General features: G+C 38.4%; 1 protein-coding gene across 1 annotated transcript in view; it reads right to left on the reverse strand.

Annotated features, from left to right (window-relative positions):
• Positions 1-2840: 2840 nt before the first annotated feature.
• The window catches only part of LOC126251458 (ER membrane protein complex subunit 8), a 56045-nt gene continuing 40689 nt past the window's right edge, over positions 2841-18196 (reverse strand). The window contains exons 4-5 of the mRNA XM_049951889.1: positions 7570-7664; positions 2841-3666 (exon numbers count right to left, since the gene is read on the reverse strand). Coding sequence (XP_049807846.1) covers positions 3501-3666; positions 7570-7664 — 261 coding nt within the window. The 3' untranslated portion in view covers positions 2841-3500. The remainder of the gene's footprint in view (positions 3667-7569; positions 7665-18196) is intronic.

Raw genomic sequence — 18196 nt, forward strand, 5'->3', positions numbered from 1 at the left:
CACCTGGCAGTCAGTGCGTATAAGAGGATGGACACAACTTTCTCTACTTCTTAATATTTAGGTTATGTTTCATGATGGCACTGTGCAATTATTGACAACTTCATTTTAAGCAGTTGATTCTATATGGGCATTCCTTCAGTTGTTTTACACACACACACACACACACACACACACACACACACACACACACACACACACACACACACACTCTCTTAAGCTACCTATACAGTGAATTTTATCTGTAATAACAGATTATATTTCACTGCTGATAACAATCTTTGTGCTTATTGCATGTTCTTGTTATTGCTCATTGTCATATTTGGCTTATTGAAGTTTTAAGTAGACTACAAGCTAAGTCTTGTCCACTTCCTTGGTCTAGAACCCATCACTTGTCAACAACAGGATCTTCTAGTTACGACTCAGCAATAGTGAATCTAATTAATGGAGGTTGGCATACATGCAGATGTGTTCAATGATCAAAACTGGGCTGTAATAACAATTCCTAAAAATCTGGTATTGAAAATCTCACTGTATTGTTTCACAATCTGTCCCTCTAAGAAGAACTTTCATAGAATACTATTTGTAAGAAACCGGTCATAGCTTCTTGTCTCATCACAAATTATTGCCATCAATAACACTTGTACTTATCAGGTGCTCTGGCTTGTTATGTAAATAATGTTACAATAAATAATCAGTTTCTTTAGTGTTTTTCCTGTACAATGATAAATGATTCCCCCAGCAACTTGATGCACTTAGAAACCAATCCATCAACCTAATGCACTTAGAAACTCATGTCCTTTGTGTGACAGAAACCTGGGCAAAGACCAAAGACATCTGTTTTTAATGAATGTTCAGCATTTTTGGGATCCTGCATGAACCAAGTTCTCAATATGTTTTAGAATTGCAGCAAACTTCAATTCCGTCTGTATTTGATCTGTTTCAATCAGTGGCTATGATGGCACTACCACACCTTTAGACATAAAAATAACCACACAGATTAGAAACTGTATTATGCTGATGACACATATCTTGCTATGTCACAGACACTATGGATAGTTTACTGAAGATGCCACAATTGCTAGGAGCCATGCCTACAGCCACATACTCCCGTTCCAATGCATTTAACCAGGAACAGACAGCAAAGTGAACAAGATGCACAAGAAATATGAAGAATACATGTCTCTAGTATGGAACATAATTTATATATGAGGAAAGGTCTCTCTCTCTCTCTCTCTCTCTCTCTCTCTCTCTCTCTCTCTCTCTCTCTCTCTCTCTCTCCGCACGCGCGCGCGCACACACACACACACACACACACAAACAAACACACAAACAAACAAACAAACAAACAAAACTGAAAGAGAGGCTGACTGCATCTTCTTGAAAATTTTGTTTTGATTTTTATGAAAGCGTTTTCTTGTATTTGTACTCAATGTCTTATGTGATACAAAAACCATTACTGTAATTCACATACAAAAACTGCAAACTTGCTGTTGTACATGACTGTAAAGATAATCACTGCAGAAAAAAGTTCTTATTGCCAGCTTACAAATAAATTACACACTTTTTTTACAGTAACTATGAGCATGCAGATGTGGGTAAGACGACTTACAGAGGATGTAGTGTATACATAGATGAGCAACTGGATAGTGGAGATATGTGATTGTAAAATAGTTACCAGAAACAAAGGTACACATATTAAAAGTTGAAGAGTGATGTGGCAAAATTGGAGAGAAAATATGAGGAAATGCCACTTAAAGAGACTGATCAGCAGAATGAAACACAGTGAAACGGGAAGAACAAGGTGAGAAAGAATGGACAGCATTACAAAAAGATGATTATACAACTGTCAACAAAATAAGATTGATTATAGGATATAAACTGCTGAGTGACGGGAGAATAGATATTAAGACTTATAAAAAACTGTAGCTTTCACTGCTAAGTCTTGCTCTGCTGATTATGTTACCTGGAGCTAACAATCAGAAATAAATGCACACAAAATTAATCACCTAACAGACAATGACATGGGGGGGGGGGGGGGGGGGGTAAGTGCAGAAGAGTACAGGTGTTGCAAAGCACAAGGCATTCAAAGGCACGAATGAGTGACAGAAGGGTGTACTGTGGAGGAATGATATGGAGTATGGGGCGGGGGGGGGGGGGGGGGGACACATTTAACTATCATGAGAAATAATCTTATTGTTTCCCTATGAGGATATATACAGCTCAAAGGCAATTGCTCCTGTCGCACTTTAATGAGCATATAACAATTTATAATTTATCTATGGGAGAAGAAAAGAAAACCACAAAAAATGTACACATCTCCTACTATTATGAAGAACTGGAAGAGTATGTTAACCAACAAGAGCAAATTCTTGAGTTTATTGTTGCATGTGTAGAAAAATCAGGTATGCAGTCCGCGTAGTCTTCAAAATTTATGAATAAGCTTATGAGGTTCAGACAGTTAATTTTAATCTCTGAGAAGAAATTCTTGTTAGTAAGTTGATAAAATGTTACACTCACAGAAATATATCATAATCAATATGTTAACTGATTGGATAACCTGTGTCATTGTTTCTAGAAACAAATGTTCTGCTTGGGGCAAAATAGGGTAATATTAGTTCCATGAGCAGAACAGACTAATTGTACTGAAAGTGACAGTAGTTGTATCCGTATGTAATAACTGTAGATAAATCTTCTCATTTTTATATAATCGTCATGTTAAAATATCTACTACTCACACAGGGACAAAAAACTGTAACAATAGATTTAACAACTTTGAAATCTCAAGGTTACAAGGATCAATACAATACGTATTTTTTTTCTTACATTATCTTTGAATGGTATAAATTTCAACAACTTACAAGTTTAATTTCAAATTCTATCCTGTCAATTTAAAGTTATATATACAATCCAACAAACCATACACAATAATTAAATCATAACAACACACACAAAATCTGAGTGACACACAATTTTTGGCTCAGGCAAACTGTGTGTAAATTACAAGGTACAAGAAGTGGAGCTATTCACTGTTGCACATACTAATGAAAACTACCAAATATTACAACATGTCATATGGTCTAACAGCAAACTCAACATTGAATATGCACATATCTTTTGCAAATGGTGCTTTTTGCAATTTAATGTCAGTGATAAACAACAAGAATGCCCTACTGTCAGTAGAAAATTTAATTTACTGTCACTGACACCACTAAACACTTTAAAAAGGAGAATGACTTCCAGTCTTGGAATGCTTGCTGATGTGAAGAAGGTCATCACATTTTAGGTGCTTGTCACATGGAGAATATTGCCACAGATATATTCAAGATGTGCTTCATCCACAATCCTTGTGTCTGAGAACAACAAAACTGTCCAGCAGTTATATAAATAATATAAATTTTCTGTTCCTCATCAACAAATGCAGAGGTATGAGCCTGAGATGATATATAATTTGGTTATCACCTCAGGGACTCTTTTAAAAATATATACATATATACAATCTCTTAACCTACCACCTGAACTGCATTATCTATTATATCATTTAATTGAGCATTTGTCCAGTCCAGTGAGATGTCATCTAGATGATTGTCGAAGTCCACCAGTTCTTCATAAGCTCGCTGCTGCACTAAAACAGCTGCAGAGTCCAGCGAATTCGCCTCCACAGAAAAACTGAAAACAAAATCATTGGCTACCTTAGTTATAAGAATTACAAGAATTTTCAAATATCTCCCCCTCTCCACCCCCTCCCAATATACGAGTCGGCAGAGACTCTACCATTAAGTAAGAGACTAGAGAAGGTTGTTGGCCACTGACGGTCCAGAAGGTCATCTTTGTCCATACCTAGAAGGAAGATGCAATGCATTCCCAAAGAGGAAGCGTAGCATTCCCAGCATTGTTCCTTCCTTTGCTTAATTAAGCAGAGCCCCTGCATGCAAACCGCTTAAAGGTTAAACATAATAAGTAGGCCACTATGGAATGTTGCTTATATTGTTGAAGAGCACCTTAACGAGCTCAGGTTGTTGATACAATTTCTTCCAACCACCACAAGATTGACCATTGATGTGACAGTGCCCGTGGAAAGTGGGGCCAATGTTTTGGCAGCATGCATGACAGCAGCAGAGACGTCTTTGAGAACATCACGGATGGTTCCCAATGGGGAGGCTGCAAAGACAGCATCCTTGGTATAGGTCTGCCAGTTCGCCTTCTGAAGCAATGGTCGGCTTGATGAATGGTGGCACAGAAGTGACATGAACATTTTAAAATGGCCACTGTCAGATAGGGATTTTTCAATATATCTCTCTAGCACTTTGAAACAACAGCACATACAAAAATAGTATACTGATAGTTTACTTCTCTTCTACAATAATAAATTCAGACAAATTTCCAGAGCAGAAACCATTACTATTTCTCTTATGTTCCTAGTAATTATTTGGTACTAACATCAGAGCTCGTGTAAGTTTCATTTACTACTTGTAAAACAAATTTCCAATTTTCCTTTATTATTACTGCAATTTTGAGGAGATTTCTGTGTGAAAAGCCTATTGTTAGTAGATGCTCAGTCTTAGCATCCATTTCTATCAACTGAAATTTTGAACATTACTGATATAATGCTATTACATTATTCAGCAATCTCCTCTCATAATGACAGGAGAGTTCTACGATCAATTTTCATTGAACTGATTGTCTCTCCTGTTCCAAAATTATAAATCTCTTTTGAATTTACCATTGGTAACACTAGACTTGTGCAGTTTCCTGTAACACTATACAGTCCTTAACGCACAATTTATTTGCACAAAAGAAAATTATCAATAGAACTCAGTATGTTTCATATTTTCTTCACACTGGCTGTAGGCTTAACTTCACACCCATAACAGACACATATTGCAAGTCTAAACACTGAAAAGAGAACCACAGCTACTTAAGCCAAAAAATTAATGGTGAAAAACTTCTACCTCAAATTATTTGAATACACAGTCATTTTTCTTTTCTGAACAGCACCTTACAGTATTACGTATTATAATCCAGTACATAGAAATTTTGCTCTGGGCTTACACATAAATCACATCACGAAATCGTGACTATATATAGCGAATAAACATAAATCTAATGCATATTTTTCCTGCATTGATGAACATAACAAGTATTTACATGTAACAACAAATTTCTGTTACACTGTATCACACTGCATGGAAAGAGTTATCTGTCAAAAAAAAAGTAGGTTTCAGGGCAAATAACACAAGAAGCAATACTGGACAAAGGCATACATGTTTATTGTTCCTCCATCCTATTATTGAGCAACAAATCAATTATAGCATTTTAACACTGATGATGTAATTTCTTTTTTATTTCCCAACCAGTTATTAAAGAGTTCCTGGTAATTTACATCTTTGTCTTTGGAAATCACAAGGTGTCACACTTTTGTTTGAGACTCAATTTATTCAAAACTGTAACTAGTTTCAATCCACAGTAAAGGCTATCAACTAAAGCCATAATACATAAAATTAGCTGGAATAATAGTTATTACTTGACCTAAGATAGAACTTAAGAACTTATTAAAATAATTACACATATGATGTACTGCTTACAGGTGCCATGCAGCAATGCAGGTGATATTTTTATACCACTTTGTAGATTTTTGTACTTAGTCATTCAACAGTACTAAACATGGTCCTTAGTGAGTTCTGTTAACATTTTGCTCAGCAGTTAGATGAAGTGCAGGCATGGAAATAACAATAAAAGATTATTATATCTTTACTAATTCTCATACATAATTAAAAAAACTACTAATTATTTAATTCATAATTAAACCATAGTTTCTACTCACTGATGGTTAGTAAGCAAATTTTATATGGGAAAAAACAGCAACTTCTTATGTGCAACAATGCCACTGTCATCAACTGACCTATAATTTTCATCGACAATGAACCACAATACTCCATTAAATTAACAGGAAAGAAATATACCACTGTAAAAAATGTTAGTACACACTTTTAGAGGCTTCCAGTTTACTCAAGATTTATTGTTGCAACAGTGCATATGGAGTACATGAAAAGATTACATTTACAGATCAACAGCACAAGCGGATCTGAGGTACCAGATATCAACCCATGCTGAGGCACCCATATCAGTACATTGTGTAGCCTCCGCAGGCAGCGATGCAGGCACTGACTCTGGCATACAGTTAATCACACAGATGGCAAATACTGTCTTGGGAAATGTTATGCCATGCCTGCATGGCCTGTTCACGTAGTTCTGTAAGAGTTGTTGGTTGAAGAGTTGCACGAGTCACTTCTCATCCCATCATATCACACATGTGCTCCCCTGGAGACAAGCCCAGAGAGGGTGCTCGGCAGGGAAGTTGCTGCTCGTGTTGTGGAGCACACTGAGTTTCATGGGCAGGGAATGACACTTCACCCTCCTGTTGCAAGTACAGCAAAAGAACATATCTATAACATTCTGCACATACCGAGCACTAATTAGTGTCCCTTTCCAAAACACCAAGATGAATGAGAGTTGTATCTTCTCACATCACAGTCCATAAGGCCCGAGGGGTGGGGGTGGGCGAGAGTGTGTCTTTGTTGAATTGGATGAATGCACTCTAAAAGACAGTGCTCACCAGATTTATGTCGTATGTGCAAATGACCATCACTTGTGGGCAAGCAGAATCTGCTTTCATCACTAAATACCATGCCACGCTTTCCATGTTCCAAGTGATCCTCTTACAATATCACTCGAGCCGTGCATGTTGATGCTGTGCTGTGAATGGAAAACAGACTATAGATCTGCATGCCCACAGCTGGTAACCAACTCTCAACGGTTCGTGTTGACACATCTGGTCTCAAAAAGCCTTCTTACCTGTGCTGTGGCAGCTGTACCATCTGTCATTGCTGCCTTTATTACAAAATGATGATCATTGCGGGTGTCTGCGCTGCATGGATGTTCTGAACTTCATCTACGGGTGTGAGAATGTTCACGTGACCACAACTGACACAGCACATCCAACTTGTGTGACAAGTTTCCAGAAGAACCATCTGCCACTCTAAAAGCCATAATTTGACCCATTTCAAACTCACTCAGTTGGTTGTAGGAAGCACAAGTGCATCTCCATGGCATGGTTGCCTGCCTGTTTCACATGTTTCCATCACACTGAGCCTTCAGGCTGTGAGCATTCCCTATTATATGGTAGACACAGATGGTGCTCTGGTAGCTATTCCATTATGCTACCTTTAGCACATGACACTGAAACCAGTTTCAGTACATCCACTATTCCTCAGGTGGCATATGCGGTCATCAGATCAAAACCGATGTTGTCTTTCCACATGTACTAATATTTTTTCCAGCATATATGGTTAGGACCTATACTGAAGTATAATTTGAAGAGAATTGTGTTAACAGTTGATAAATTTTACTAAACTTTCTTGCTCTACACATGTCCAACTCTACCATGAGTCTGCAAAGCACACACTGCTCACAGATAATGCAACAACACAGATATGATTAAAACTTAATCTGTAGTGAAACTACCATAATCACATTGTATTCACACTATTTTCAAGTAATTTAATGATTTACCTTGATCTATCCTTTGGTTTCCACTTTCCATCAGCATTCTGTAACACACACAGTGCTACATTGTCCATCGTCACACTCAGTTTCTGATTGTTTATCTGGAAAATATCACCAAAAGATCCACACTGTGAGCAGGGACAGAAAAATAAAGGAAAGATAACTACGCATATCACGGTAAGGAAGGCTAAAGTATAACAAAAATGGCATCTGAGAAAGAATCAATATGAAATTATTACTCACTGTTTCTAAACACAAACAGAAGGGCCTCAAAACAAGATGATGCAAGTAATTGAAGTTTGATAACAGTTACACTTATGACTTAGACTTAGTGGGTGAGGTATGGAACGTTCCCAGGAAGTGCAGCACAGCATTGGACATCTACATGGTAGAAATATGCCTTATCAGAATGTGGATAATGTTACATTTTCTTCAGGTGTTTGGATACAACAACTAAGTACCTTAAAAGGAAAACCAACTACATTAATGACAACTATAGATAATCTCTCTTTGAACAGGTGGTGCCTTAACATTATTTCCTGAATAATCTATATTAAGAAGTTCATACTGAAGGTGTATGTATACTTTCAGAATTTTTGCAACTGTGTCACAAAAGCAACAATTCTAAGTGAGAAGAATGAAACAATATACCAGCCACCCAACAACAAATCAATATCTCCACTTCGTGAATTTAGTGATGCCTGCTCTCCCAACTCTGAACACGGAAATTATTTTCTTGCAGATTATTTTTCTGTTAACCTTATACTAATTTCTATGCTTTAAGCACATGATCGATCCTGTGCACAACACCATGGGAACAAATTGCTAACTAATTTAATCAATGTCCCACACTGTTTGCCCCATTACCTTAAAAGTAGGGTAGGGCAGGGGGTGGGAAGGTGCAGGGAAGACAAATATGCATTGCAAACCAGTGTTGATAGAGCACTCCTCTATCAATAAAGCTAATGCATTAGTTCAGAACATTAAGTGTCCTTGCCTAACCACGTCACCACAGATGGGTCCCCTCTTATCCTGAAGTTGGAGTGACCTGCACTTTCCTTTTAACCTTCTCCAAACTATCTCTCTCTTAACCCTGATGAAGGGACTATTAGTTACAGAAGCTAGGAAGTGTTTCAATTTTACTTTCTCTCTCTCTCTCTCTCTCTCTCTCTCTCTCTCTCTCTCTCTCTCTCACACACACACACACACACACACACACACACACACACACACACCACTGGAAGTGAGCACATGTCACCTTTTTGTGTCTATCAGCAGTGCTACAAATTTCACCTCCTGAAAGTAAGTATGATCAGCAACTCTTTGTTAGTTTTCTTCACTGCATTTTCCTTTGAAAATATTAAATTCCACATTCATACAGGTATTTAAATAGGAGGATACTACTGTACTAGTGTGTGACAACAGCAGTGAAACACAAATGACAGAGACTCGTATTAGCACACCTGGTATTGAAACACAATTACAGTAAAAATCCCCTTTTTTACACTTTTCAGCAGACAGACCCCAAAAGGTGTAAAATGCATGAAGTATAGGAAACACAACAAGCGAAAATGAACAAATCACTGTTACTATCATCCGCTTTACATTGTTCAAAATATGAAATTAAAACTGTGTTTAAATTATAGTTGAAATTATACACTGAAGCACCACAGAAACTGGTACAGGCATGCATATTCAAATACAGAGATATGTAAACAGGCAGAACACAGCGCTACAGTTGGCAATACCTATACAAGACAGCAAGTGTCTGGTATAGTTGTCAGATCTGTTGCTGCTGCTACAATGGCAGGTTATCAAGATTTAAGTGAGTTCGCATGTGGTGTTATATTAGGTGCACGAGTGATGGGACACAGCATCTCTGAGATCGCGATGAAGTGGGGATTTTCCCATACAACCATTTCACGAGTGTACCATGAATACCAGGAATCCGGTAAAACATCAAATCTTCAACATCACTGTGGTTGGAAAAAGATCCTGCAAGAACGGGACCAATGACAACTAAAGAGAATCATTCAAAATGACAGAAGTTCAACCCTTCCGCAAATTGCAGCAGATTTTAATGCTGGGCAGTTGACAAGTGTCAGCGTGCAAACCATTCAACGAAACACCACTGATATGGGTTTCCAGAGCCAAAGGCCTACTCATGTACACTTGACTGCACGTCACAAAGCTGTATGGGTTGCCCAGACCTCGTCAGGAATGACATTGGACTGTTGATGAATGTCATTACAAATAGAATCGAGTGGATGGACATGAACGAGTATGGAGACAACCTCATGAACCCATGGATCCTGTAGGTGGTGGAGGTTCGGTAATGGTGTGGAGTGTGTGCAGTTGGAGTGATATGGAACCGCTGATACATCTAGATACGACTGACACATGACACATACGTAAGCATCCTGTTTGATGACCTGCATCCATTCGTGTCCATTGTGCATTCCGACAGACTTGGACAATTCCAGCAGGACAATGTGACACCCCACATGTCCACAGTTGCTAGAGTGGCTCTAGGAACACTCTTGAATTTAAAAACTTCCAAAGTCCACCAAACTCCACAGACATGAACATTAATGAGCATATCTGGGATGCCTTGCAACATGCTGTTCAGAAGAGATCCCCACCCAATTATACATACGCTTAAGGATTTATGGACAGCACTGCAGGATTCATGGTTTCAATTCCCTCCAGCACTACTTCAGATATTAGTCGAGGCCATGCCACCTCATGTTGTAGCACTTCTGTGGCTCTTCAGTGTAATAATAAAAATGTAATAATATAAAATTATAAAAAACATAAAATAATTGTTTTTGTTTCTTTCTAAGAGCAATTAGCTCAATGAAGTGTGGCACATCTTCTCTTGCTGGTGGCCAACCACCAGCAGTCTCTAAGCGTTCGAGGGCTCACTTTAATGCAAACATGTATGACTCCAAATCGTTCCCCTCCCTGGCCACACCATGGGAGGAACGAAGGGCTATGAATGACATTGAGACGTATTTGCCCCAGTATCTAGTCCATACAAGAGCTGATAGGGAATCCTTTGTGCCCATTCCAGTTATTCGTAGAGCATTTACAGGACAAGATTGGGGAGGTGAAGGGCTTGTCAAATATGCGGTCCGGGTCAGTCTTGATAAAAACAGCATCCTCTGCCCAGTCACAGGCATTACTTGCTTGTAAGAAGCTGGGAGCTGTTTCTGTTACTATCACGCCCCATAAAACCTTAAATATGGTCCAGGGCATTATCTTCCACAGGGACCTTCTTTTACAGTCCAATGATGAGCTGCGCGCCAACTTAGAGCGACGAGGCGTCCATTTCGTCCGGTGCGTCCACTGGGGTTCGAGGGATAATCAGGTTGTCACCGGTGCCTTCATCTTGGCCTTCTTGGGTGACACATTACCTAAGAAGGTGAAGGTGATAGTCTACTGCTGTGATGTCAAGCCATATATCCCTCCCCCGATGCGGTGCTTAAAGTGTTGAAAGTTCGGCCATATGTCTTCCTGCTGTGCTTCCAGCCTCATATGTCGCTATTGTGGTCGTCCCTCCCATCCCGATACTCCATGTGCCTTGCCTCCCATCTGTGTCAACTGTTGAGAGCACCATCCCTCTTGCTCGCCAGACTGTAAGATTCTACAGAAGGAGCAGAAAATAATGGAATGCAAGGCCCTGGACCGACTGAACTACACTGAGGCTAAACGGAAATTTGAATGGCTTCATCCCGTGCGCATGACGTCATTTTATGCTGCAACAGTCACTCCTTTTACAGCTCCATCTGTGTTAAAACATTTCCAGAATTTTAAGTTTTCTATGCTGTTACCATGGCCTTCAGCGTTGATTTTTATACAAATTTATGTAAAAAGTGCATCGTATTTCTGCTCAGTCAGCTTTGGAATAAAGCAGAAACTGCACACTATACGCAAAGTTATTGATTGTGTTAAATAGCTTTAGCATGGTAAGCAAGATTTTCATTGTCGGTATGTTGGATCACAGCCATCTGCAGTGTTTGGAAGGGTGGAAAGTATGCTAAGTCACAGCCTTAATGATAATCACAATCTGATAATAGTGACTCTAGTAGTAATCTTCCTTATGCTCATTGCATTGTACTACAGCATTTCTAATTTAATTTCAGTCATTTATACAAATAAACACCGCTTTTGAAGACAGCTGTCTCTGTGATGTTCTCGTTCAAATTGTCATCACTTCCACATGAAATACACTAGTCCGTATTAAGTGGGTGGTCTTAGATTGGCGTGATCTGACGTCAGACATAAACATTCCTCCTCAAGATGCTCTGTAACATGACAATTTCCATCCTCTTTCTCACTCGGTACATCCCTGAGCTAAGTGACTTCCTTGTTGGCAACAAGCTGTAGATTTCATGCCTATTGTTTTCTGTTTACAAAGACTGCCAACTTTAGTGTTGTAGCCAATATTGTGCTACAAGTTTTATTTACCATAATTTTATGATGATTATCAATGATATGTCACATTAGAACATGAAAATCTTTTTAATATGGTTTCAAGAAAGATGTTTGCTTTACTGTTCTGTTTACACCATTGAACACAATCAGAATGAAAAGGGCCCACACACGTCTTTGTATGTGTCAGCACTTGGCCATTGTCTTTGTGATTGATGCTGTGTATACTATGGAGAGACAATTCAACGACGAATAAGCTGGCTAAAGGTCTCAATGCACGGTGGACACAATGCACAAAGTAAGGCGCCCTTCCCCAATTGGCTCGCTCTTCGGAATAATTTTGAAGTATGGTAGTCAAACCCAAGAGGGGACCATCACATATGGGCCAAAACATTTGAGACTCCTTTTATTCACCTCTTACGACAGGCAGGAATACCAGGTAAAGGCAAGTGCTGGAGCTCAGAAAAGAGCGACTGAATGCAGGCAGCCACAGTAAGCCCACACCGTGGCCGCCGCCGCAGGAGGTTCATCTCCATGTCTGGATAAAGGAGACCATAATTAGGGTGCTTTGGGGTGCAGTGAATGCAGAGTGCATAAGATATCAGCTGTTGTTGGCGCACAACTCACAGCAGCGGAATCCCCACCTCTGAAAGAAGGTGGAATAAATGTGTCAGTTCTGTTTGTCTCATTGCATATTTCTTTCAGTTGCATCCTGAACTATACAATAGCAGTTCTTTTTATTTAAGGGTCAAGTTTCATCGAGCTATGTTACTTGGCAGTGACACATCAGGCAAAAGTTACTTTCATCCTTAAGTTTTGCACACCAATGTATAAGACATGGCAGAAGTTTTAATCACCACTTGAATAAACAAAACAAAAAAATTGGTTATTTACTTAATATTTTTGTTTGTTGGTACATGTCTACAGTTCAGGTACACACTGAAATAACCATGCCAGGACTCCGTAGCATGCCGCTATAGTGTCCAAAACAAAACAACACAATGCAAGTTTAGATGGACTTGGTCATTTTGTTTTGCTCTTCCAGCAGTGCTATGATACTGTAGTGTAGAGATTTCAGTGTGTACCAGGACCATAGAAAAAAAATTACTCAACTCTCTCTCTCTCTCTCTCTCTCTCTCTCTCTCTCTCTCTCTCTCTCTCTGAGGTTCTATTTAAAACTTTATGACTACACCTCATACTTTATGCACTTAGCTCATATTTTTTTGAGGATAGGCACAGCAAGTAATCTGCAATAACTGGGGAAGAGCAAAGGTCACTCCTGTTTCCAAGTGGGTGGAAGATCAGATGTATATAATTACACACCAGTATTGCTGATGTCTGTCTATTTCAGGATCCTACAGCATATTTTATGCTCACAAATTATGTTATTCTCTGAGGAAAACAAGTTGCTCTTTAAGAATTAGCATGGCTTCCATAGCTTGCTTCATTCATACATGACATCTTTTGAACAGATGGAAGTTGACAGACACATTCTGTCTTCCTAGGTTTCCGAAAGCCTTCAACACTACCAAAATCACCAACTACTAACCAAGATATGATAATGTTCTCGACAAAACATTCTACAGGAGAGTATTATCTTGGATGATAAGGATATGCAGAAAGATCTTAACATAAATTCCACCTGGTGTGATGAATCTACATTGTGTATAAATGTAATATAATCCCTATAACAAAGAGAAAAAAGTCAATAAGCATCCAATTGGAAGATTAATGGTGAACACCATGGGCATGTCAAGTCTTAAGTATTTAGGGATAATACTAAGAAGCAATTTGAAATGTGACGACCACATGCAAGCAGTATCCTAGAGGGCAAAGCGAAGACATTTGTTGGAGGGTTCTAGGAAAATACAATGTTTATGTAAAAAGTCTGATACAAGATGATACTGTGACCAATCAGAGTGTTACTCCATCAGCGGAAAATACTCCTGTCAGAGCACAAAGAGGTGAATATTTACCCTCTTTAAAAGATCTAGGTAGATTAGTGCAGAACCAGCTGCCTAAATCCTCATTCTGCCTTCCTAGCCAGGAATTTTAGCAGGCAAACATATTTATGATTTTTTAAACACAGAACATTCTAAATCCTTTTGTCTTGTCTTTCTTGGTAGTTAAGCCTTCATACTCACAATCTCCCTCTCACCGCCACTATCCATATCAAGGGCTTATTTCAATAGTGGTACAAGTCCATTTTTGTTCATACTGAGATACAGAGTCCTAAAGTTAAATGAGCGCTGAAAAATCTGCAGTTGAGATACCAGAGATATTCAAGCATATGGCTTCTTGCTAGAGATGAACCTTTCTTTCTGTTTGTTTGCCTCATTAATTTCAGAAGCATTATAGACAGAAAAGTGGAGGTAATGGACTTGTACCACTATTGAAATAAGCCCTTCATATATACCTCTCTCTCCCACTGTCTCCTTTTTCTCTCCCTTGTCTCTCTATTCCACTGTCACTGGCTTCATACCTTTCTCTCTCCCTCTTTCTTACCACTGTTTTCGTCTCTGCTGCTTTCAATGCCTCTGTTCCAGTGCCATTGTCTCTGTCCCACTCTTTTTCTCTCCCACTGATGTCTCCTCTCTTTTTTACATTGACCCCTTTTGCCTGTTTCCCCACTGGCAATGGCTCAACCATACTTGACCAGCTCAAAAATTTGGGGGAATCCAACTTAGTTTTTCCCCTACACCCGCATATTTAAAATTTTGGTCCAAAAACCATCCCCTATACCTCTGTTTTAAAGTTTGCCAGTTTGGGATGGTCCAGATCCCCTAAGCCTATGTACACTCTCCTGGCTCATCCCTTTTTTATTTTCACTTCCCCTCTCTTGCGCCCTGTGTTACTATGTCCATCCATCTTTATCTTTTCTGTCTCTCACTGGCCATCACTATGTCTGTCTTTGGCCCCCAATGCTATTGTCTTCATTCATCCCTCTCTCTTTCACTACCATTTCCCCCTCTCGCCATCACTGTCTCCTCTTCCTCTCCCTCCCTCCCCCTCCCTCTCCCCCTCTTCCACTGTCACTGTCTCTCTGCTATTATCTTGCAGCCAAAAAAAGATGAATATGCTTGCATGGCAAAATATCTGGTGAGGAAGGTGAATGGACTGAGGCAGCTGGTTCCCCACTTTTCTGTCAGAGGATTTAGTTATCTTTTTAGCACTCCAATAGGACCATTCTTCGGTCGGTTCTCTTCTTTTTCCCGCTACAGCAAGGTGTGCTGGTTATATAAACTAATTCTATAGGTCAGTAATATTTTGACACATTATTTATAAACTTCAACACGTATAAACAAAAATATAAGGTTAAAACAAAATTGTCTCCCAAACAACCCCAGTTCACTTTAAACAACTTTATATAAAAAAATTATTTTTAATCTACTCCTACGGTAGACAAAAAAATGGGGTAATGAAGAGACTCCAATGTCTCAAAAATTTTATTATATTAGGTCTTTAAAAATCTGTTGTTGATTTGCAAGTACAAAGAAATTCATATGAAAAAAATTTGCTATGGTGGTTGAAACTACGTTTATGCCTCAGGCTGGGTATTACATGGCTAAGAACGGTAACTTTGAACCTCTGGATCACAGTGACAGATAAAGATATTGAAAAAAGTATCAGGATTAACTGATAACATCTCCTTAACAAAATGTGGCAGAGATTTCAATGATTTGCTAGGAATAGAAATTACAGAAGTAACCACCTGCACACCTGGCATTTCTGGTACCAAAAAATCATGGTTTTTTGGGTGTATCTTGATAACAGAGAAAGATTTTCGGAAATAGGAAAATGGTGCTTCTAGATAAACATCTAAGGAATAAACAATTAAATTTTGAGCCATTTGCTATGGTTAGTTATTTGCATTATTGCTGCCCACAGTGCAAAAAAAGGGTAAAAACTGGTGTTCTTGAAAACCGCTCATTAACCGATTGTGCTTTTTATATGCCACCTAAACCCCACCTTACACCACACCCAATGGAAAAGACCCAACCAATTAGCTCAATTTGGCTGCACTCTAGGAAGTGTGAACATTTAAATTTTGACCCTGTACAGTAGGACAGCTACAGCATACCCGTTCTTCCAATAGGAATACAAATGATCACTAGGCCAAGGGCTATCCAAACCTCTTCACCCCTTATCTCTGACTGAAAGTACCTGAGATACAATTCCCTGAAAAATCAAGTTTTTGCACTTAGCTTTTTGGAACATATAGATACTGTGCACTGTTAGGACCCTAACAAGTCAATACAGCTGATATGAAAGTGAAACACAAAATTTCAGGAAACTTAGATCTCACAACTTCCTGTTTGAGAAATTTAGGGAACATATGTTCAAGGACGAGAGAGTGCTTATTATGCTGCCACCAATCTTGGGTAAGGATGATGAGAATAAGGTAAGTGAGCGTAAGGCAACTATAGAGGTAAATAAACAGTAAGTTTTCCTTCCCACTAAATACACAAAAGGAACAGCTTAGAAAATATATATATTATTGGTATGATGTACCCTCTGCATGCACTGTACAACCACTTGCAGAGTCCTTGTAGACAATTCTATCACATTGTGAAGCTGAATAATCTCATTTATTCATTATACGTAAGGTAAGTTACAATAGCTTATAACAAAGAATGCTATAAATTTACACTGGTGTTTTGTTTTCTCAGATCATGAAAGAAGTTTTCTCCAGTCATTGAAAGTTCAGCTGCAAATGTACTTCCAAGAAGTGATTATCTTGAGAGATAAGCATATATTCAAGAAATTATTCAAAATGATAATGCCTACAAGTTTAAGGAGACCAACAATTTTTTTTCCATTTACTGAACACACCAAGAGTAAAAATATTCAACTGCATCTTCAAAAAAGGGAATTCATTATTTGGGTCCTGTTCAAATTGCAATCTGTCACTCAGATTGTGATGAAGCATGCTGGGACAATTTCACTTTCCCTCTTGTTTTGCCATCTGCCTCCTTAAAATTCATTTTTTTTTATTCTTGACTAATTACTATTAACATACATGAGTATAATCTGCATTTTCATAAAAGAGACAGGTTGACCCTCAGTTTTTAAGCATATAGCACTTTATATAATTTTGTGCTTAGTTTTATGTCTTATTTTGACTATTCCTAGTTAGTATCTTTTGTTATAGAGTGAAATTAGTAATTGTTTCATAAATTCAATTCTATTGTTGACTTATAAACAAATATAAATTCTATAATAATTATAAACATTTGGAGGAACAACTAATAGCATTCTTTAAGTATTTATTTGGCTCTATTCGGAAACATGTTAGCAAAGCAAGCCCTTAATTAATTCCAAAGTAATGACCAATTTTGTCAGAAGTATTGTTTTTATAATTATATATGTTAATTTCATCATTTAAACAAATAATTCGGCTAAATCCTAGTAGTACAGGAAACTGTTAAAAAGAACGAATTTTTTGATAGATTCAGTTCATTGAATGAGGTATGTTTTAACGGTAATATCTGTAAATTAAACATTGAACAATATGTAGTTTCAGTGCCTATTATTCTGATGATATATAAGGGCCCAATTTTTGGTTCCGAGACAGTCAGTCCACGGCCAAGTTTCAGACGAGGAACCAGTGTTGGTTATAGCAACAACAATGCACCCACTTAACTGTGAAATACGTGTAATAGACCATGTGCTAAAACAATAACAGTGTCTGTTCAACACATACCGTATTATGCCGCAAGAACTGTGTGGTTAGGTTTTTACTGCTCGTAGATGTTCAACAGTAAACTATCGTAGCAGTATGTTGACTTCTGCTTGCAACCTATTAATGAGACTTATCAAAAGTTACACAGTAGTGCACTGGCCCTATAACTGTGTATTATGGGGGGGTGGGGGTGGGGGGTTTGAACAGTGAAAGTAGAGAACTGTGTAATGCAAATGTGCACCTGTCAGCTACATCATTTGAAGTAGTCAGTGTTCGAATTCCACACATTCATTTTACAGCTGTAGTAGCAATACAGTAAGTCGGCACCGAGGACAATCAATGAAGAAATAAAGCAGGTGAAAGTCAAAAGCTCACCAGCATATCTGTATTTAATTACCATAAATTTTATTTTGAAATGATATATGGCTACCAAATTCACTTTCTATCACATCCCTTTCCTGACGTCTTCAAAAGTGTCTGCCCATAATAGATCTCAGCTAATACCAATTTTACAGT

Source organism: Schistocerca nitens, chromosome 4 (genome assembly GCF_023898315.1).
Source record: "Schistocerca nitens isolate TAMUIC-IGC-003100 chromosome 4, iqSchNite1.1, whole genome shotgun sequence".
Classification (NCBI taxonomy): Eukaryota; Metazoa; Arthropoda; class Insecta; order Orthoptera; family Acrididae; genus Schistocerca; species Schistocerca nitens.